General features: G+C 43.8%; 1 protein-coding gene across 2 annotated transcripts in view; it reads left to right on the forward strand.

Moving 5' to 3' along the window:
- The first annotated feature begins 6 nt into the window (after positions 1-6).
- LOC109936624 (tetraspanin-5-like) overlaps positions 7-23,978 on the forward strand; it is a 47,645-nt gene continuing 23,673 nt past the window's right edge. For both annotated transcript variants that reach the window (XM_048616178.1, XM_048616179.1), the window contains exons 1-3: positions 7-1,090; positions 20,156-20,206; positions 23,797-23,940. In XM_048616178.1, the coding sequence (XP_048472135.1) occupies positions 1,013-1,090; positions 20,156-20,206; positions 23,797-23,940 (273 nt within the window). In that variant the 5' untranslated portion in view covers positions 7-1,012. The remainder of the gene's footprint in view (positions 1,091-20,155; positions 20,207-23,796; positions 23,941-23,978) is intronic.

Consider the following 23,978-nt stretch of genomic DNA (forward strand, 5'->3'; position numbering starts at 1 on the left):
CCCTCCAACACTCAACAGCAACAGTTTGTATCGTTTACAAGGTACATGCAGTAATTCACCAAGGCTGCTTAGAGAGCACCTGCCAAATCTACGACTACTTCCATCTAGAAGGAGGGCAGCAAATACATGGGAACACACCATCTCCAAGTTCCCCTCGAAGCCATTCACCATCCTGACCTGGAAATATGTCACTGTTCCTTCACTGTTGGGTCAAAATCCTGGAATTCTCTCTCTGATGGCATTGTGGGTCTACCTACAGCACAAGGGCTGCAGCTGTTCAAGAAGGATGCTCACTACCACCTTCTCACGGGCAACGAGGGATTGACAATAAATGCTGCTGACCTTACAAAATCCATCCCACCCCCCCAACACACACACACAAATACCTCCAAACCTTAGAAGTCACTGACTCTCACAAATACTCCCACAATAACCCTCAAAACCCAACAAATCCGTCATCCTCTGAGAGAATAAGAGAAAGCTGTGGAGAGAAATGTTGATAATTCTGCTGGTTTATACCAGAATATGTCAGTTCTGATGTGACTACCAGCTTTAGGCGGAGTGTGCAAAACCTTCCATCACAGCACCATTTCAAGAAAACTGCTCGCAGAGTCGAAGTCCCCCTGGACCGTAGGCGGGTGACCCCGATTACTTAGATGGGTGGGTGGTTAGTGTCCAGTTTTGCAATGCTGAGTGCCAGGATGATAGAGCGGGGTGGGATTGCACTGACGAGCACAGCAGTTTACACACATTCCCACCCCTCTCTCTCTTTCTTTCGCTCTGCTGTTGTGTTCCTTTTGATTCTGATCTGTTAAGTTTCCTGTCCGGTTCCGGCTCTGAGGCGGCTCAGTGTTTCCTGCTCCGCCTTCGATGTGGGAGCCGGTTGCAGGCTGTTCCGGATCTCAGTGAAGGAGTTGCGGGCCACATCGAGGGAGTAGTGCCAGGGCACAGGGGGTAGGCATCCCCCCCCCAGGTCTACTCCAGCGACAGCGGTATACACCGAGACTGAGAGATGTCTTACACATACCAGGGGGCACAAGTCAACTATCTCTTCAAATATATCCTGTTCACCTTCAACACCATCTTTTGGGTGAGTGTGAGGGACGAGGGCTATCTGTTAGGGGTGAGAGTGATGGGAGGGGGTATTTGTGACAATTGGGGTGATTTATAGGGTTCAAGGTACTTGAATCGAGGGTATTTATGAGCGCGGTTTGTGGGATTGGGAAGTACTGTGAGTGGTTATTAGAATCAGGGTGTTGGAAGGGTAGTTTGCAGGGTCAGGGGTATTTGTGAGTGTGGGTTTTATGGATGGGGCTATTTGTGAAGGTAGGATTTAGTTTAGGGCCAAGGGTTTTTGTGAGCGTGGCTTTTAAGGTCAGGTATTTGTGAGGGTGTTTTTAGTCTCCGATATTTGGGAGGGTGATTTGTCGGGTCTGGGTATTTGGGAAGCTGGTTCCTAGGGTCTGGGGAATTTGGGAAGCTGGTTCCTAGGGACTGGGGTATTTGGGAAGCTGGTTACTAGGGTCTGGGGTATTTGGGAAGGTGGTTTGTAGGGTCTGAAGCATTTGGAAGGGTGGTTTGTAAATTCTTGGGTATTTGGAAAGGTGGTTTGTAGGGTCTGAAGCATTTGGAAGGGTGGTTTGTAGGGTCTGGGGTATTTGGGAAGGTGGTTTGTAGGGTCTGGAGTATTTGGGAGGGTGGTTGTAGGGTAAAGTGTATTTGGGAGGGTGGTTTTTAGGGTCTGGAGTATTTGGGAGGGTGGTTTGTAGGGTAAAAGGTATTTGGGAAGCTGGTTTATAGGGTCTGGGGTTTTTGGGAGGGTTGTTTGTAGGGTCTGAAGTAATTGGGAAGGTGGTTTGTAGGGTGTAAGATATTTGGGAAGTTAGTTTATGGGGATCTTACTCTGAATATCTTTGCTGTTTCCAAGGAAATATTGAAAACCCTTTCTGATGTAATGTGACTGTCTGGCCAAAGGCTCCTTTTTTAAATTCATTCATGGGATGTGGGCATCACTGGTTGACCAGCATTTATTGCCCAGAGGGCAGTTAAGAGCCAACCACATTGCTGTGGATCTGGAATTACATGTAGGCCAGACCAGGCAAAGAAAGCATATTTCCTTCCCTAAAGGCATTAATGAATCAGATGGGTTGTTCCAACAACCAGCAATTGTTTCATGATGGTGAGGTGCCAGTGCTGGACTGGAAGTCATATGACACCAGATTATGGTCCAGCAGGGTTAAAAATCACAAGCCTTCAGAGCGCTGCTCCTTTGTCAGGTGAAATGAGAGGGGAGCGCACAGACACAGAATTTATAGGCAGAGAGATCAAAAGATTGCGCAAGTGGTATGAGTGGAGTGTTGACAGGCTGAATAACAAGTCTGTGCAGGTGATCAAAAGTGTCAGACAGTGTGAGTAAAGTGTCAACAGCTGAATAGCAAGTGAAGGGATGACCTATGATCCAATTAGGAATTTGGCTATCAGCCTCTGCTCAGCAATTTTGCGATGTTGTGTATCTCAAAGTCCGCCTTGGAGGATGTTTACCCGAAGATCGGAGGCTGCATGTCCGTAACTGCTGAAGTGTTCCCCCACTGGAAGGGAACAACCATGTCTGGCAATTGTTGTGTAGTGTCCATTCACTGCTTGTCGTAGCATCTGCATGGTCTCGCCAATTTACCATGCCTCGGGGCATCCTTGCCTGCAGCGTCCTTACCTGTTGTCAGGTGCTGGTGTTGGACTGGGGTGGACGAGGTCAAAAGTCACACAACACCAGGTTATAGTCCAACAGGTTTATTTGAAATGACAAGTTTTCAAAGCATAACTCCTCCACCTGGTGTTGTGTTACTTTTGACCTTTTCCAGCTCAGTCCAACACCAGCACCTCCACATCATGACAGGATACTTGTAGCCTGTGATTTCTTGCTGGGTCCAGTCTACTTTGCTCTTGAGAAAACACCACAGTTGTGATAACCATGCTCTAGGGTCTGCATGTGCTCTCCTTTCAACCAGAGATCACTGCTCAGTGATTAGGAATCCAGCTGATTTCCGCTCCATCTCTAACCCAGGGGATCACTGGACTGTGATCAGGTGCAGGAACCCTGGCTGATTCCCGCTCTAAAATCTGTCATTCTTTATTACTTGTATGTTTTCTGATGAATTGTGCTTTAAGCCTCTGTTGCTGGTCGACAATTCCAGATGCTGCTGCATAAATTACATTCTCCTGATCCTAACCCTAACCTTTCAGTTTTTTAATCATGACCTTCAATTTATTCCCTCCAATAACGGACTCACCAGTTTCTCTGGAAAATATTTTTTCTCCTTTCAATGTGTTTAGCAATGTTAGGCACATCTTGCTGATCGCTTTAACATTTCATTGAAAGAAAGCCACTTTCTTAAGGCATAAAAAGAGAAAGCAATGGAAATACTCTGGCAGCTGCTGTGGAGAGAGATTCAGGGATATAACATTTCAGGATTGTGACCTAAAGTCAGAACTCCAGTTACTCTAGCCTCACCTTGTAATTCCAGTCTTAACTCCCTGGGCAATGTCATCTGTGGTTCAGTAGGTAGTATCATGTCTTTTATCTAGGAAGGTGGGTTCAAGCCTGTCTCCAACAGTTAGTCCGGGTTGACTGACAGGAAGCTTCAGTATTGGAGATAATCTTTCAGATGAAATGTTAAATTGAGGCCAAGTATGTTCTCCCAGGTGAAAATGAAGATCTTGTGGCACTTTTTGTGGATATCTACCCTTCAACTGATCTCAGTAAAGAAATTGTCCGATTACAGTCCAGGAATCTTGGCTGCAGGTTTCTAACATGACCACAGTGACGTTCCTCAAGAGTAGTTTCTTGGCTCTGGAGTTGTTTGGACTGACCCAAGGTGCTGAAAGGTGCAAGTAGCTTGTAGCAATGACATTTTCCTGCACCGTCCTCGCTGCCTTAAAAAAATCCTCTGTGAGGAACTCTTGCCCCAGTTTAGCTTCTGGTCAAGGGTCAGGCAGTCTGGTGCAGGATCGAGGACAGTCACTGCAGATGTCTAGTGCAACGAGGTGGCACTGAGAGCTCCCATAGAAACCTTTTGGAATTAGCAATAACACCTGCATTTTCAGAAGACTGAATATTTTGGCAGACGGAAATATTTTTAGCAACTGATTGAGATTGATTTGGAGTTGGGGCAGGGCAGGTGCTCAGGCCTTGCTGGTGAGGGATGAAGTGCAGTGCAGCTGTTTAACAGCGTGGCAGTGATCTTGTACAACACAAACACCAAGGCTGTGGTTTTCTCTTTGTTTCGAATCACTGCAGCTTTGCACATTGTACCTGCCCCCAGCTCGGAATCCAAAAGCAACAGTTCCAGTGACATCCTGTAGCACAGGAGGAAGGTTGCTGTCTACCTCTGCCCAGTGACGGACCCTGTATCCTCTCACCCCCTCCCTCAGTGACAGATCTGTCCCCCCGCCCTGTCCCTCAGTGACAGGCCTATATCCCCACCCTTCGTGACAGGCCCCATACACTCTCCCTCTTCCCTTAGTGACAGATCCATAACCTCTCCCCTTTTCTCAGTGACAGACCTGACCCCGCCCCCCTCCCTCAGCAACAGACCCATTCCCTCTTCCCTCCTCCCCCAGTGACAGGTGCATACCCCTTCCCCCTCCCTCAGTCACAGACTGGGACCTCCTTCCTCTCTCTCAGTGACAGACCCATACCCTTTCCCCTTTCATCAGTGACAGACCTGACCCCTCCCCCCTCCCTCAGCGACAGACCCATTCCCTCTTCCCTCCTCCCCCAGTGACAGATACGTACCCCTTCCCTCTCCCTCAGTCACAGACCAGGACACCCTCCCTCTCTCTCAGTGACAGACTTGTAACCTGTTCCCCTTCCCTCAGTGACAGACCAGTCCCCCTCCCACAGTGATCAACCCGTACTCCCTCCCCCTTCCCTCAGTGACAGACCAGTCCCCCTCCCACAGTGATAGACCTGTACTCTCTCCCCCTCCCACAGTGACAGACTTGTACACTGTAACCCCTTCCCCAGTGACAGTGTCCGATTTCTAACTCGGTCTCTCCTTTTTACCATGGCACAACCCCCAGCCCCTAACCCCCAAACCAACTTTTGGTGATGGACCTGGAACCTTCACCGTTCCCTGAGCTCATTTTGTAAAGCAGGCACTGAGTGAGAGGTGTGAAATGAGGCCTTATTCTGTGAGTGGGTGTAGTGAGTCCTTTCTGTTTACAGTCTGAGGGTGGGGATACTGAAGCTGGTGCTGCTATTCTGTCCTGATTCTCCCAAAGCCACTGCTAGAGCAGTTCCAGAGATCAGCTTATCTGACAAACCATATTTCATTGTGGTAGGTCAGCAATTGTTGTATTATTGTTTATAAACCTAACCCTAATCCTATCACAGTGATATGCAACAGGCTCAGTGATGACACCTCAATAATTAGGTTTTGATGACAAACCAATTTGCACAATATTGATTGGAGTAACACTGACACAAACCAAGACACACACCTGAGACATATGCGCACATATTCACATTGAGACACATAATGATATGCACACATGCTGAGACATGCATGCACACACTGAGAGAGACACACTAAGATACAACCTCACAGAGGACCACACACATGCTGAGACATGCATGCACACACTGAGAGAGACACACTAAGATACAACCTCACCCAGTGACATACATGTGCACACAGATACTGAGATATCACACTCAAACTGTGATACACGCATGCATATGAAGATATGTACTGAGATACACACAGTGATATATACACACAGAGATACAGACACACATTTACACTGTGATACACACACACACACACACAGGCATGCTGAGACAAAGATTCACACTGAGACACACACACATACACACTGAAACAAGCACACAGTGATGCAGACGCACACACAATGACACACACAGACACACATGCTGTGGGGAAATTATTGGAGACTATAATCAAGGATAGAGTAACTGAACATTTTGCTTTCAGTTTTCAGCGAATCAGGGAGAGCCAGCATGGATTTGTGACAAGTAGGTCATACCTGACAAACCTCACTGAAGTTTTGGAAGGGTGACTAAGGTGTCTATGGATGTTTATATGGACTTCTGGAAGGCATTTGATAAAGTCCCACATAAGACTGATGTCTAATGTGGAAGCCCGTGGAATTGAGGGCAAATTACAGATATTGCTAGGAAATTAGTTGAGTGGTAGACGAAAGAAAGTAGGGGACAATGGGTAGGTACTCAGGTAGGCAGGATGTGACCAGTGGTGTCCCATAGGACCTCAATTATTCACAGTATTTATTAACAACTTAGATAATGGCATAAAAAGTCATGTATCGAAATTTGCCAATGACGTAAAGTTATAGACAGTGTAAATGATAGCATAAAATTACAAAGGGATATTGATAGACCAGGTGAATGAGCAAAACTATGGCAGATGTTTCTGAATTTATTTTAACACATCCCGAGAACCTGATAGGAATTCAACGTATGCAAGTGCGAGGCTCTCCATGTTGGATCATGTTAGCACTGCTGCCTCACAGCGCCAGGGACCCAGGTTCAGGTTCAGCCTCGGGCAACTGTCTGGGTGGAGTTTGCACATTCTCCGTGTCCGCATGGGTATCCTCTGGTTGCTCTGGTTTCCTCCCACAGTTCAAAAATTGTGCAGGTTAAGTGGATTGGCTATGCTAAATTACCCATAATGTCTAGGGATGTGTAGGCTAGGTGGATTAGCCGTGGAAAATGCAGGGTTATGGGAATAGCGTAGGGGCATGTGTCTGAGTGGGATGCTCTTAGGAGATTCGGTGTGGACTTGATGGGCTAAATGGCCTGCTTCCACACTTTGAGAATTCTATGATTCTATGTTCAGGGTATTTTTTAGACGCTATGGAGTTAAATACAATGGATGTCCAAAGAGATTTGAGGGTTCAGTTGCATTGATCATTAAAATGTCACAAACTGGTACAGAAAACAATCAAGAAAGCTATCAGAATGCTGACCTTTATATCTAGAGGACTGGAGTATAAGGATGCAAATGTTATGGCTACAGTTATACAAAATTCTGATTAAACCCTTATTAGCATTTCTGAAGAAGGGTCTCAACCCGAAACGTCAGCTTTCCTGCTCCTCTGATGCTGCTTGGCCTGCTGTGTTCATCCAGCTCTACACCTTGTTATCTCTGATTAGACCCTACATGGAGTACTGTGAACAGGTTAGGAAGAATATATTGACTGTGGACAGAGTACAATGTACATTTATAAGAATGATACCTGGATTTCAGGGGTTAAGTTATGAGGAGGGATGATATAAATTAGGCCTGTTTCTGTAGAATGTAGAAAGTTGTGGGTAATCTGATTGAAGTCTTCAAGATATTAACAGGAAAAGATAGGGTAGATAAAAAGATAAACTATTTCCCCTGTTTGGGGATTCTAGAAGTAGGCATCACAGTTTGTGAATTAGTGTCAAACTATTCAGGAGAAATGTTAGGAAGCGCTTCTATGCACAAAGGATGGTAGATATCCTACCGACTACTTATCCTCAACACACATTTTACAGGCGGCTCGGTGGCTCAGTGGTTAGCACTGCTGCCAGGGACCCGGGTTTGATTCCACCCTCGGGCGACTGTCTGTGTGGAGTTTGCACATTCTCCCTGTGTCTGCGTGCGTTTCCTCCGGGTGTTCCAGTTTCCTCCCACAATCCAAAGATGTGCACGCTAGGTGGATTGGCCATGCAAAATTGCTGGTAGCGTTCAGGACGGTTAGGTGAATTAAAGGGGTATGGGTTTGGGTGGGATGTCTGAAGATTGGTGTGGACTTGTTGGGCTGAAGGGCCTGTTTCCGCACTGTAGGGATTCTATGATCTATTCTATGATCTATGATATTTGGAACTCTCTTCCACAAATGGCAATAGATGCTGGATCAGTTCTTACTCCTGTTCTTGTAACTTTAATGCCATTAGAGGTTTTGGTCAGAATTGCTATAGAAATTATTGGGCAACATCACTGATTAAATAAGAGAGAGAGGAATTCCCTGTGTTTTCAATAATCCTCTTTCTGAATAGAGACCGACATCTTCACTGGACACAAATGGCTACTGCCAGACTGGGCTGAGGAATTATGTCACTGGATAGTTGGATTTGGCCTTGTTTGCAGATTGAATTCAGTTTCTCTCTTGAGTGTAGTTTGTGTTATCTGTGGCAGTGACAGGATTCCCTGGTGCAGGCTGCCGTGTTGGTGTCTCTGGTTACATCTAAAGGCACTGGTTGTTACTGTGGCTGCACTTCACTCTCTTGCTTTACCTCCACCCCACCTCTTCCTTTCTTGGCCACACCTATTCCCAGTGGGGAAGAAGTGACAAATGATCAAGTTGATACTGTGCACGAAACAGGAAGTGTCAGTGCACGACTGCTTGTTTCCTGTGGAGCATTGTGAGGGAACTGGGACAGGAAACCAACTGCTTTCAGCTTTGTGTTTATAAATTTGACAACAAGATAGGCTCTTCACTGTCTGGCCTACCTCTTGACTATTTCCATGAAATTTATAATTGCAATGGTAAGAGAGAGAGAGTGATTTGACACCAAGCACTCCAAGGTCAGATTAGATTCGGAGCAAACCTCCCTTTATTCAGTCCCAGTGAGACCTTCAAATATCTGCCTCCTTCCCCTCCACCCCAGCCCCTGCCCAATCTCAGAAGACTGCATCAATGGGATATGTTTCTGTTGCTGATACCAGGCATCCTGTGACTGGGACTGCACTGAGAGAGATTGCAGGGAATTATTGAGTTGGAAGTCTGATATTTGTCAAAGATGTGATAGGCAACAGACATGACTTGGACAGAGAGAATATGACTCAGAAAAGCCTAATTGATGACCCGTTTTGAATCCAGAGGGTTAGATGAATGAGAGGTGATCTTATTAAAACATATGAGATTCTTGGGAGTCTTGACAGGGTAGATGCAGAAAGGTTGTTTCCCCTTATGAGAGAGTCTAGGACCAGAGAGCATAATTTCAGAATAAAGGGTTGCCCATTTAAGACAGAGCTAATGAGTAATTTCTTCTCTCAGAGGCTAATGAATCTATGGAATTCTTTACCACAGAGGGCTGTTGAGGCTGATAGTTAGGGATATTCAAGGCTGAGATAGTCAGATTTTTACTCAGTAAGGAAGTCAAGGATTACAGGGAATAGGCAGGAAAGTAGAGTTGAGGATTATCAGAGTAACATGATCTCATTGAATGGTAGAGCAGACTCAAATGGGCTGAATGGCCTAATTCGACTCCTTTGTTTTCTGGTCTTATGGAGAAAGTTTGACCTCTTACCTATGCAAATGGTCAAGGGAAATGCTTTACAACTCATGGGGACTGAGAATAAATAGTTCAGTAAACTTGAAAACTTTCCAGCTGTGTTGTTGTTAGTTAGCTCAGTTTTTTTCTTGTTTAATAAACATCTGTTTTATTGTTAAAACCTGATCTGTAGCCTGGCATGTTTATGTTTCATTGAAAGACCCATCACATTAAATTAATAAAAATATATGATCTATCAAGCTAGATTTCCTTGTGAGATCTGATTTGTCCAGTACTAACCTTGCTGAGATCAGAACAGCTGTAACGCACAAAATATGATAAGAGGGTAGGGGAACTTTGACAGATGTTGATTTATTAAACAAAACCCTCAGGTGATATTGCGATGCTTGAGCTTTTTGTTGCACTCTTGTGTCAAAACTTCCTCTGACAATGATTTCAACCCGCAGGAGAGTGCAATCTTTTTATGCATGCCTTTGCAAACTAGAACGAACAGTGCAGAACCAGTGACAAATGCTGTGGCAGTGATGGAGAAGTATAGAAAACTGTTTCAATATGTTATATATTGTGCAAATTATTACCATTTGGGTTCCTGTGCACCCTTATTTGGTTGTTTCCACATACATGTGTTGTCTTAAAGTAGGCAGAGAGGTTTAGGGAAGGATTCCAGGATCTTGGTCTTTGTGTTGGGGAGGGAAGTGATCTGATAAATACACTGGTAATGGTGTAGACACCAGGAACTGAGAGGTAAATCAAATGGGCGATTGACAATTGTTTTCACAGTGCCTAGTCATTTAAGAATCAGCTTCTGACTTAGTATAGTGACTCGTACTTAGTTATAATGCCTAAGTCATTATAGCACTTTAGTCATTATAGTCCTCAATCTTGTCACGAGAAAGTAAGCTAACAAATTGGCCTTCTCATTTAATTCTTCTTCAAAAACCTGCAATGTCTTCATTGTTCTGACAGGTTTATTTTGCCTTCCCTTTCTAAATTTTGCCCATTGGCCCATGAATGAAAAATAAAATGGAAAATGACTTCTCACATGCAATGATTGGATCACTCTGATGTTGCTGTTTATGGGACCTTGCTGCACTTAAAGTGGATGCCACATTCCATGCCTTGTATCAGTGACTAAAATATCTCATAGCTTGTATTGTGTTTGAGATGCCCGGAGGTACTGTTTAAATGAAGGTCCGTCTTATTTTCATGGACATTATGTAGGAGTTTAAGTATGAACTATGCTCCTTTGAACCTCTTTTATTTTTAAATCTTCAAAATCTTTTAACATTTGTCAATTACCGAGGTTTCAGTAAATACACGAAGTAGACTGCTTCAGGGGCTGATTTTATGTTGAGGGCGTGAGATCATCCTGAATTCTTTCTAAAATTGGTGAACTGTTAACCAGTTCTGAGGACACATACACTCTTCACATAATCACAGAATTATTATGTTGCAGAAGGAGGTCATTCAGATCATCATGCCTGCACCAACTCTACTATCCAGTCTGGCTGTAAAATGTAGTACCAATCTCCTGCCTTTTCCCAATATCCCACTACACCATTCCTCTCCGAATAATTATCCAATACGCACTTGGATACCTCCCACATTTCTAGGCAGTGCATTCTATACCCCTAACTACTTAGAATGTGAAAAAGTTTCTTTTCACATCACCCTTGCTTCATTTGCACATCACTGTAAATTGATGCTTTTTATAATAAATGTTCATATATTTTCATATAATTAAATATTTATATATATTCACAGTCAAATCCTGACTGTGCTACATTCCCAAGATTCTGGGATGTTTCCTTGCCAGACTAACTGAAGGTCAAATTCTTACAGCACATTTTATATTCGAGAAGGGAAAAAAGTGTTGTTTTTATTTGCTCCGTATCATTATCACCAGAAGCTGGGCAGTGTGACAAAAATATCATTTGGCAACAGCATGTTGTATTAGATTATTCTATGTCAGTGAGCGGGAGATTCTCAGCCTGGGGTGGAGAGGAGATATGAGAGTGTCAGCAAGGGTGGTGCCTACCTGTAGCATCGCCAAGGAGACTGAACTTGTGGTTTATAATCAGCACAAACTCTGTCTTTGTACTGGAATGTCCTGGTAATTTGTTTAAGAGCGTAACTTCTTTAAATGTTTACTTTTTCCCTTCTGGTAAGTGAAAGGAGCTGCCTTTGTGTGTGACATTCACAGGAGATTTCAGGCTGTCGTCCAGCTACACGGCTCAGAAAGACCATTGTTGACAATCCCCAACTGTGAGCAGGACATGGTAATTCGTACAGCACGGGGTCAGAGGCACTATCTGAAATAGCACTTCCTATTTCCTCAGGTGGTGTGGATGGTACAAAGGGTTAAATCTAACACACATACAAATGAGACATTCCCAGGAAGTGATGCAGTGTCACATGATCTTGTTTTCTCACAGACTTGTGGCAAGATGAAGCCGCAGTAAGGTGTTTTGAAAATAAAGTGAATGTTTTCAGCACACTCTATAAATATTCTTTAGAATATTTGGAAGCAGGCCATTCAGCCCATCAAGTCTACACCAACCCTCTGAAGGGTGTCCCACCCAGACCCACCTCTTCCCTGTAACCCTGCATTTCCCATAGCTAATCCACCTAGCCTGCTCACCCCTAGACACTCTGGACAACTTAGCATGGCTAATCCACCTAGCCCGCACATCTTTGGACTGTGGGAGGAAACCAGAGCACCCAGAGGAAACCCACACAGACACGGGGAGAATGTGCAAACTCCACACAGTCACCCGAGGGTGAAATCAAACACATCCCTGGCGCTGTGAGGCAACAGTGCTAACCACCGAACCACTGTGTTGCCCTTTAGTATCACAACAAGAGGAAGAATGTAATAATCAAGGAGATAGTGCTCAGGACTGACCCCAGGCTGTTGCTCTCCTCAGTCCTGTTTTAAATACTGAAGCAGTGAAGTTTGAAAACCCAGTGTCAGCAGTAACTGCTGATGTATTAATCATTTTCTTTAGGACCCCAAAGCCATCCAGCCTGTGGTCTAGAATTCGTGTGACTAATTTTATAAATGACTGCCGCTGAACCTGGAGTTTGTGGACTAAGTCATGAGGCTGACTACAAGATCTGATCTGAGATGTTCAAGACAGTACAGGCCAGTGGCTAAGATTCCGCAGTGATACTGATCTTCTCCCTTCCCACAAGTTTGTTTTGAAACAAACCAGATTAGCCATTTTGTAGTACAGAATAACTCTGGAAATAGATGAATTTTATTGAAGCTTTTCATCTTGCACTCATCAGGACAATTTGCAAAAATACTAAAGTGAAGGGGCACACCATTATAAGCTGCATGAGAAGAGATTCTGTACCAATCAGGGATCACTTTCTGATCAATCAGCACTCTCATACCTTTACAATAGTGTTCTTGCAAATTGTCTTGACAAGGGGCTTTGACAAGTTGTGTCTTTTTCAGCAGCACTGAGATTAGTGTTATTGATACAACAGCCACCTTTAACTGACAGAAAGCAGCGCACAAAATCTGATGCACAGGAAGGTGGTTGTGGCTATTTGATTGAATTCTGCTTAAGAACATCACTGCACAAGATTCCCAGGAAGACTCCTGCAGTTTAACTCTTTAGCTGCCTCATTCCTGACCTTCACCATAACAAGAGTGAGCTGTGGATTGAGTTTTCTCAATCACATCATCCCATTCATTTCTCCAGTATTTTGTCTTATACTGATTACTTTAACAAGCACAGAACGCTGGAGAAACTCAGCAAGTCTGGCAGCATTGTGGGGAGATAACGTTTTTAGTGCAGTGTGACTCTGATTTCTTTAAACCCTTCATTCTCACTAGACCCTTGATTTCCATTCATTCCAGAATTGTCCTGTTTTTGACCATGGAGACAGGAAAGTATTTGATGTCTGTATCACTTCCTGATGTCCTCATTATGATTTCACTTGTCACTATTTAAATGAGCTCTTGTTTACGTTCAGTCCTTCCTTTCTGGTTGCATATCTGTCGAAACATTTACAACTTGTTTTCATGCCTCTTGCTCGTACACTCTCTTTTATCTCTCAGTCCTCTTTTGCTAAATTCTAAAATCCTCTGGATCCACTACTCGCGACTCCTTTTCACAAAATTGTAGGCTCTTTCCTTTAACAGTATTTTTAACTCCTGTTGTTTCAGAGGTGAGGCTTTGTGCCTTATTTAATCAATGAATATATTAAAACAAAACTAATTTTATTTAAATACTAACCATTGCCAGTGGTTTGAGGGCTGAATGGCTTCCTCCTGTTTATCTTGGCTGTTGATGTTTAAAGGTGCTATTTTAGCTTTCAGTCATGGTTGGATTTGTCATCAGCTTCTGAGTTAGTGAGCTAACCTAAGCTTCTACTCCCTGACTCTGAGAGGAAGCAGTAGCCCATACCCAGTCACACTGACAGTGGAATTACATTGCACAAGCAGACACTGCATTGAGTCACTGAGTACACAGGAAGCTTTGGTTTCTGGTCACTGGGACGGCCTGATCTGTTTACGGGAAAGAGACAAAAAGCCGCAATGATTTCAGAGTCTTTTTGCAAAACAATAGGATGAAAGATCAAAGGGAAATGAAGATTGTAAAGATGAAAAGTACCAGGCACTGGTAAAGCTGTGGTTATCGATGCCGGACTTGAGCTGTGCATGTATCAGGAAGGTGAGGTGTTCCAGTTTAGAGAATAAGAAGGAAAAGCAGTGCAGTGAATCCTGAATGTAGAGATAACACAGTATGGAGCTGGAGGAACACACCAGGCCAAGCAGCATTAGAGGAACAGGAAAGTTGACGTTTCGGGTTGGGACCCCTTCTTCGGAAATAACGCCTTCTTCTTCCGAAGATGGTTCCTGACCCGAAACGTCAGCTTTCCTGCTCCTCTGATGCTGCCTGACCTGCTGTGTTCCTCCAGCTCCACACTGTGCTGTCTCTGACTTCAACATCAGCAGTTTTTGCTATCTCCGAATCCTGAATGTAATTTTGTGACAATATACAGCAGTGAGAGCAAGCAGGAAACAATAATGAACAGGAGCATAGTAGCTGAGAGAACTAGTCTCTTTCTATGAGGAAAAGACACACACAGAGAAAGAAGCTACAATGAATATAATGTGAATTTAGAGGGTGAAGGGATTGGTCTTACATTAACATAAGCCGGCCCAGACAGTTATTATGTCATGTGCACCCCATTCTTTATTTACCTGGAGCCTAAAATCTCCTCAGACTAAATCCCAGTGCCAATATTCTCCTCAGGACACAGTCAGGCCTGCTGTTGCTTTGGGGCCTGTGTGAGGTGGCTCTAGCCCCAGTGTGGGACCTGCCCAGCTCCATCAGATAATCGGCAGTGACTACATCAAAGACACAGAAATAAGGAATTGTCAAATGTCTAAAGATACACTTCTCTGATTTATATGCAGTGCCCCTTGCTCCTCCCAGCCATATTGTGCGCAGTGACAGATATGGCAGAGTCAAGTCTTCTGTTACTTTCCAAAACTTCATTCAGTTACTTGCCTTCTCCACTGTATACACTGTGCTCTTTAACCCTATCTGAGCAGTGAAATTTTTAAAGCTTCAATTCTGTGTCTCTCCATAGAATCTTTCCAAAGTCTCAATGGATCCCATCATGTGAGGGGTCAGAAACAGGGTGCAGCATGTTAACTGAGGCTGAAGGTCTTCTCAAAATTCCAGTGGGAATGTTATGTTTAGTTATGGAAGGTTCTGTGAATGCAGCCCATGTGCAACTAACTTTCACTAAAGCTTCGTGACATTGTCTTTGGAGAGTTGTGAATAATGATTGTGAATTCATTGCGGTCACAGTCGGTCTGGATAACCAGCTGGATGCTTGGTTGACACTTCACAAACACTAGGCTTGCTTTGTCGAAGCTGCTTTCTCTGAGTTGTGTTCAGGGTGTTGTTTGCTCACGGTTCTGTTCCCAGCAAGGTACCAGCTTGTCGAAAGCACAGGTTGGAATTTTCCCACGGGTCTCAGGACCCTGTGGTCAGGACAGAATGGAGTTCCCATTGCTGGATATGCTGCGAGTGGGACTGGCACCGAGATGTTCATGGCCTCGTCTGAGCACTGTCTGTGCCTGTTAGAGGGACAGCAGTTCTCTGGGAGAGGTTGGCACAGCTGAGGTGCACTCAGAGCGGCAAATTGAAACAGAAATTCTGTGTGCCCGGGCTGGCTCTTTCTGCCGTTGGGATTTTGGAAAGATTTTGAGCAGGGTCACAGAATTGAGGCTTTAAAATTTTCACTGCTCAGATGGGGTTAAAGAGCAGAGTGTATTTAATCTGTTTGTGTCACTGGAGATAGTAAGAACTGCCGATGCTGGAGTCAGAGATAACCCAGTGTCGAGCTGGATGAACACAGCAGGCCAGGCAGCATCAGAGGAGCAGGGAAGCTGATGTTTTGGGTCAGGACACTTCGTCAGTTTTGTGTTACTGGGCTGTGGTCATGGACACTTTTTACATACTGCCCGTACAATGATTCTCCCAGCTGTGGACCCCTCCTTCTGCCAAAGTGTCACATGGAAGTTGTCTCCATGGTATTGGCAGCATCCTTTCCATCCTGCTACCCAGTGAACAAGCACAAAGAAATGCCCCACATAGGGGTAGTTTCATTTGGTAATCAAAATTCTGGCTCCATTTAGGCTGATCCTGGGTATGAAGAGATTGTCATATGAGGAGAGGTTGCAGTCGGAATATAGAACCTTATTGAAGCAATACAAGATTCTTAGGGGATTTGATAGTGTAGATGCGAAGAGCTTGTTTCCCCTTTTGGGAAATCTAGGACCAGAAGGTATGATCTCAGAATAAGGAGTCACCCAATTAAGGCAGAGATGATGAGGAATTTCTTCGCTCAGGGGTTAGTGAATCTGTGGAATTGTTTACCACAGAGGGCTGTGAACGCTGTCACAAGGTATATTCAAGGCTGACATAGTCAGATTTTTCATCAGTAAGGGAATCAGTGGCTATGGGGAAAAGGCAGGACGATGGAGTTGAGGATTATCAGATCAGCCATGATCTCATTTACTGGTGAAGACGTGATGGGCTGTATGGTGTAATTTTGCTTTTACATCTTGTGATCATCAGTCGATCTCAGTTCCTGCCGGGAAACATTCCCAAAAGTTGTGGAACCATCTCACTGAGGATTTTCTTGATTTTCTGGATCCCCTGCACTACCACCACAAGACTAAGAGAACTTTGACCTGTATAAAATCTTCCATTTCAGGAAAACACTGTTCAACCAATGAGTGGTTAAGTGTTGTTCTCAGCACGTGATTAACATTGCACATGCTTGAGTTAAATGCCAATTTTACAAATTTGGACCAATTCCTTTAATCATGAAGATCTCCCCTTTCATCAGTTAGTCATAGTTCTGATGACCAAGAGAAATCTTCATATTGTCCATAAGGTTGTTCCCCAAACTCCTGTCCCTCCTGCAGATGGTAAAGGTCCTAAAATGATCCTTCAGTAATCACTGGTAACTGGTCTTCAGGCAGATCCAGAGCCATTGATAACTTCCAGACAGTTCACAACCCACTATAGTGTTTTCCCACAAGATTTGCTCTTCTGGAGGAACCTAGATTTTGGAACCTCATCAAAATGTTTTCCAGATCAGATTAAAAACAAAGCTTAACCAACCTCCCCACCATTCAAGTGACTTATGACATTTCAGGCAAATTAGTAAGACATGACCTTTTATTTCTGAAGCCATCTATCTTCCTTATTGTTTACCTTGCAAAAGTGATCACTGACAGTTCAGTACTCCCAACATCTTCACGATAACTGAAGTCAAGTTATTGGCCGACAGTTTCTGGTGTTGTAATGTATACATTTTTGAAAAATGGATCCTTCCAATTGACAGAATAGCCTCTGACTTTCATGAGCTTTCAAAGATACAGGCAGGAGACTTACAAAGCACCAGCTCCCTCCTCTTTAAGACTTCCAATCCAGCAGCTGATCTGTCTTAACATTACTAATTCTGACAAAGATTATACCCCCATCCATTTGAGCATTTACACTTTTGCTGCTGATAGCTGGTCACTGCCTTCAAGCTTGAGAATAGTTTTAGTATCGGACCTGAAACCTCTGTCTTCTACTACCTGCAACGTTGAGCAGACAACAGTGATCCATGCCCTCGAATGTACTGGATGATTACTGCCTCTCCAGCCAATACTGAGCATTACAGAGATCTGACTAGAGAATAACAGTATTAAGTATGTGTTATTTTCTCACAATCCCATTCCTATCCATATGTTTGTTAACCTGTACTTAATCTGTATCGGCCCTAGGAGTACAGTTACTAACTCAACATTTGGAGAAAAATCTCCAAGACGCAAGAATCCAGGAGAAAAGTAATATTTTTCAGTTTCTTTGGATGATTTAGCTTTAAACTTGTTGGAGATTTGAGAGGAAATTGACTGACAGCCAAAATTAATCAAAATTTGGTAATTGACCTAATCAGCCCTGGAGTGTTTGATGGGTACCATGAGCAGTTAGCTTTAGTACCTTACTGTACCTTTCTGAGGAATGTTTAACATCTGTAATTGGCAAAATGCTACAGTCTGTTATAATAACCTAGTAGAGCATTTAGAAATGCGTAATATGATTAAGCAGAGTCTTCTTGGCTTCATGAAGGGAAAATCATACCTGATAAATTTACTAGAACTATTTCTACGGTGGCTCAGTGGTTAGCAATGCTTCCTCACAGCGCCGGGGACCTGGGTTCGATCCCAGTCTCGGGCGACTGTATCTGTGTGGATTTTCTCCGGGTGCTCCGGTTTCCTCCCACAGTCCAAAGATGTACAGGTTAAGTGGATTGGCTGTGCCAAATTGCCTATAGTATCCAAGAATGTGCAGGCTAGGTGAGTTAGCCATGGGAAATGCAGGGTTACAGGGATAGGGTTGGGGTTGAAACTGGGTGGGATGGTCTTCAGACGGTTGGGTTGACTTAATGGGCCGAATGGCCTGATTCCACACTGTAGGGTATTCTATAATTTGAGGTGGTGACAAATAAAATAAATAAAGGGAACCAAAAAACATAATATATTTGGATTTCCAAAAAGCATTTGGTAAGGTAGCAGATATTAAGTGATTTCATAACAGTCCATAGTGTCGGGGTAGTATATTAGCTTGGACAGAGGTTTGGCTAACTAGTTGAAGACATGGACGTAGGTTTAAGGGTGACATTTTCAGATGGCAACTTGGAACTAGTGGTGTGCCACTAGGATCAGTACTGGGCCAAACTTATTTACAATATATATGAATGACTTGGATGAGGAAAGTGAGTGTGTTATGGCTGAGCTATTGGATGACACAGAACTAGGTGGGAAGGCAAGGGATGAGGATGACAAAAAGAATCTGCAGAGGGATACTGACAAGTTAAGTGAATGGGAAAACTTGGCAGATGGAATGTGATGTGGGAAAATGTCAGGTTATGCACTTTGGTAGGAAGAATGGAAGAGCTAAATATTATTAAAATGGAGAATCACTGCAGAAAACTACAGCACAGAGGAATTTAGGACTTCTAGTGCATGTCTCACAAAAAGCTATCATCTAGTTTCAACAAGTAGTAAGGAAGACAGTAAGTACGGGGAGGCAATGGCCTAGTGGTATTATCGCTGGACTGTTAATCCAGAGACCCAGATAATGTTCTGGGGACCCAGGTTCTAATCCCACCACAGCAGATGGTGGCATTTGAATTCAATAAATATCTGGAATTAAGAATCTAATAAAGACTGTGAATCCATTGCCGATTGTTGGAAAAACCCAACTGGTTCACTAATGTCCTTTAGGAAAGGAAACTGCCATCCTTACCTGGTATGGCCTACATGTGACTCCAGACCCACAGCGATGTGGTTGACTCTTAACTGCCCTCTGGGCAATTAAGGATGGGCAATAAATGCTGCCTAGCCAGTGATGCGCTCATCCCGTGAATGAATAAAGAAAAAAAAAAAAATGGGCAGTTGGCCTTTATTTCAAAGAGAATGGAGTATAAAAATAGGGAGGTCTTGTTAAGACTGTATAAGACACTAGTTAGATCACAGCTGGAATACTGTGAATAGATTTTGTCCCCTTATCTAAGGAAAGAAACACTGACATTGGAGGCAGTCTAGAGAAGGCTCTCAAGGTTGATCACAGATGTAGAGGGATTTTCTTAGGAGCAGAGGTTGGGCCTGTACTTGGCGAAAGAATGAGAATTATGAAAATATAAGATTCTTAGTCTTGACAGGCTAGATACAGAAAGACTGTTTCCCCTTGTGGGTGCCTAGGACCAGACAGTATAACATCAGATTAAGGGGTCGCATGTTTAACACAGAGATGAGGAGGAATTTCTTCCCTCAGAGTTGATTGTATCTATGGAATTATTTACCACAGAGGGCTTTTGAGGCTGAGTTGTTAAGTATCTTCAAGGCTAAGATAGACAGATTTTTAGTCAGTAAGGGAATCAAGGGTTATAAGGATAAGGCAAGAAAGTGTAGTTGAGGATTATCAGATCAACCATGATCTGTATCTGACCCCAGGTTTCCCTCTCCTGGGAGTGTTTGATGAGAACACTGTCGAGGAAGCTGTACTCTCCCTACCCCATGCTCTCCCTGTCCTGGGAATGTTTTGATGGGGACAGTATCAAGGGAGCTTGACGCTGTATCTAACCGCATGCTCTGCCTGGCCTGGGAGAGGTTGATGCCATTGGTCTGTTCCATTTGCCAGAAATACAGTTCCTCAACTTCAATGAGCTTAAAAATCACCAAATACTTGTGAATTGAAAGAAATAGTAGCTGCTATATTGAGATCCTGCTGATTGAACCTTGTTTCCTGTCTCTTCCAGGTAGCTGGGGCTGGGCTCCTTGCGATCACTTTCTGGGCATGGAATGAAAAGGTAAGAATGGGTTGTGAGTGAGGAAAGATTTGTCGGATGGCGTATAGCACAGGTAAATGTGGCAGGAAAAAGTGGAAAAGCTGGTCGGTTTAAATTGAGAGAGATTGCAGAACTCTGTAATAGAGAGGAATACGGGTGCCTTTTCTTTCTCCTGTTTGTTCAGGATGGGCGCATCACTTTGTTAGGCCAGCATTGATTGTCCAGAGGGCTAGTGAAAGAGTTAACTACATGTTACTGATGTCAGTTTGAAGTCACATGTAGATCAGACTGGTAAGAAGAGCACGCCAGTGAATCAGATGAGCTCCACCCCCACCCCCCCAACAACAATTGACATTATTCCACATTTTTATTGAGGTCAGTTTCAGCATTTGTCACGGTGAGATTTAAACCCATGCCTCCAGTTGCATTAGCTTGGCGTTCGGAATTACTAGTGCAGTGACGCTGCCAGGCTGCCACCATCTCCCCCGTACACGAATCATATACAGTTCATATGCAGATAGAGCAAGTAATTGGGAGGCAAACTGAATATTGTTGTATATTGCAAAGGGGAATGGAATATAAAAGGTCAGGATGCTTTACTACAGCTGTATGCGTTATTTGTCAGGACACATCAGTAGTACTGTGAGCAGATTTGATCATTTTATCTAAGAAAGGATATAAATGCACCAGAAGCAGTTCAGAGAAGTTTCATTTGATTAGTTTCTGAAATGGGGAAGGTTATTTTATGAGGAAAGGTTGGACCTGTATCCATTGGAGTTTCGAAGAATGAATCTGATCATTTTGAAACCTGACAGTTCCTGAGGGGATTTGACAGGGTGGATGTTCAGAGGATGGTTTTCTCTTGTAGGGGAGATAAGAATGAGACAACATGGTTTAAAAATAAGGGATCTCCCAGTTAAGCTGGAGATGAGGAGAGCCATTTTCTCTCAGAAGATCTAGAATCATTGGATCTCTGTTACTCAGAGTGGCAAGGGTGTTGAACATTTTTAAGGTGGAGCTAGGTTGATTCCATTGTTAGTCAAGGACCTATAATTATAAGGGTCAGAACTCAAGTTCATGTCAGAATAGGTCAGTCATGATCTGACTGATTGGAGGAGCACTTGATGGGTCAAATGGCCTCCTAACTTTTATGGAATTCTCAAGCCCAGGACCTTGGGTATTGACATCACATGAGAAAATTCTGCAAATACTCAGCTGGTTAGGCAACATCTATGGAGAGAGAGTGAGAGAGTTAATTTTTCTGTGAACTTTCAGAATGCTTGAGTTAAGGAATGTGCTGACCCTGGGATTTTGGTGAAGTTTAATATTAAACACTTCCACTGGGCTGAGAATGACAGCATTGCTTCATGGCTGTCTGTTTGATGAGATAGTGTGTTTCACTTGGCATCTGCTGGTTCTCTAGGGTTACAGAAGCCAGTATCACATCTGGTGTTCCAGGTTCCTTCATTGCAGCTAGTGTTTATGGAAAAACATTTCACCACTTGTGTCCACTTCAAATTCCTAATTTCCAACCATCTCCATAGTAATGATGACACCAGCTGGGGGCAGTGAAACTTTTGGGATCAAGGTGCCTGTACCTTACGGTAAATAACTCATTCTTGATGCTAAATGGGTGGGTGCTCAGGTTGTTGAGAGGGAGGTGCTCTGGCAGCATCGGTAAAACAGTTAGGAGATGACACAAACCATTATCAAGAACTATCTTTGAAAAGATAGTTTGAAGTGATGTTTTTCTTTAATTAATTCACAGGCTGTGGGCATCACTGACTGGACCAGCACTTCTGCCCATCCCTAATTGCCCAGAGGGCAGTTGAAAGTCAACCATCTTGCTGAGGGTCTGGAGTCACATGTAGGCCAGACCAGGTATGAGGTTGTAGACATGCTCACTGAGCTGGTGGGTTTGGTTGCAAACATTTTGTCACTCTGCTCTGTAACATCGTCAGTGCGCCTCCAGTGAAGCGTTAGTGTTCTGTCCCGCTTGTTATTTATAAGCCTCAGTTTGCTGGAGTGGTTGGTATTACTTTTAGTTCTGAGTCTCAGTGGTTTGTACACAGGGTCTAATTCAATGTGTTTGTTGATGGAGTTCCGGTTGGAATACCAGGCCTCCTGGAATTCCCTGGCATTCTCTGTTTGGTTTGTCATTTAAGTTTGTCAGTAGCTGTCGTAGGGTGGTTGTCGGTTTGTGGGCTACTCTGACACCATTCTCACCTTTGCATTACTGCTCCTACTTCAGGACTGATTGCGGAAGGTTAGAATGGACACCGCTCCCCACAATACAACCCAAACTCTGGATCCGATATGTAGATGACACCTTCGTGATTATTAAACACACAAAACTAGAAGAAACCCACTGACACATAAACAACATCCTCACCAGGATAAAATTCACAAAAGAAGAGAACAACAACCACAATCCTGGACACAATGGTAGAACGCAAATACAATGGGCAACTCCAGACTAGCGTATATAGAAAGACCACACATACGGACCAGATACTCAATTACATTAGCAACCACCCCAACGCCCACAAACGGAGCTGCATCAGGACACTATTTAAACGAGCCACAACACGTTGCAGCAACCGGAACTATGCAAAGCAGAACAGGAGCACCTATATGAAGTCTTCAAAAGAAATGGATACCTGAAGAGCACAGTCCGCTGTTACATCCACGACAGACCGCAACAGGAAGACTCAACACGGCCAGACACACTAGTCACACTACCGCACATCAAGGACATTTCAGAAATGACCACAAGACTACTCAGATACCTACCGACATCCATCCTATGAAAGATACTGACAAACATAAAGGAATCCCATACCTAAAACTAGCCAAACCAGTGTAATATAAAAAACGCCATGCAAGGACTGTGAGAAACATTACATAGGCCAAACCCGAAGAAAACTGACAATACGGATACATGAACACCAATGAGCCACCAAGAAACATGACCGATTCTTGATTGTCATCTCACTACATGTGAACAATGAGGGGCGCAAATTCGACTGGGAGAACACATCGATAATCACACAAACCAAACAGAGACACACCAGGGAATTCCTGGATGCCTGGTATTCCAACCAGAACCCCATCAACAAACACATTGAATTAGACCCTGTGTACAAACAACTGAGAAACAAAACCGGAAGTAATACCAACCACTCCAGCAAACTGAGGCCTATAAATAACAAGCGGGACAGAACACCAACGCTTCACCGGAGGCGCACTGACGATGTTACCTAGCAGGGTGACAAAATGTTTACAACCAGACTCACCAGCTCAGTGAGCACGTCTATAACCTCATCCACACTCCGAGCTACAAATCTTCAAACAGACCAGGTGTGGATATCAGTGTCCTTCCCTAAAGTACATTAATGAGCCAGATGGGCTTTTCCCAACAATCAACAATGATTTCATAATCATCATTAGATTTTTAATTCCAGGATTTCTTCTTTTAAATTCAAACTCCACCAACTGCATGGCAGGATTTGAACTCAGGTTTCACTGGTCTCTGGATTGGTTGTCTAGCAATAATACCACTAGGCCATTGCCTCCCAACTGATGATTGTCTGGCATTTGTTCATATACAGGGTGTGTTGAATATTCAGTCCATCACAGAACTGAAGGGCTTTGATCCAGTCTGGGTGATCCTGGTGGTTGGCTTATTCACCTTCATTTTGGGATATGCAGGCTGCATTGGAGCTCTACGCGAGAATATCTGCCTCCTGAAATTTGTAAGTCTCTCAAACCTGTTGTTTATCATTTCCACAGT

The sequence above is a fragment of the Rhincodon typus genome, chromosome 34 (assembly GCF_021869965.1).
Source record: "Rhincodon typus isolate 14 chromosome 34, sRhiTyp1.1, whole genome shotgun sequence".
Classification (NCBI taxonomy): domain Eukaryota; kingdom Metazoa; phylum Chordata; class Chondrichthyes; order Orectolobiformes; family Rhincodontidae; genus Rhincodon; species Rhincodon typus.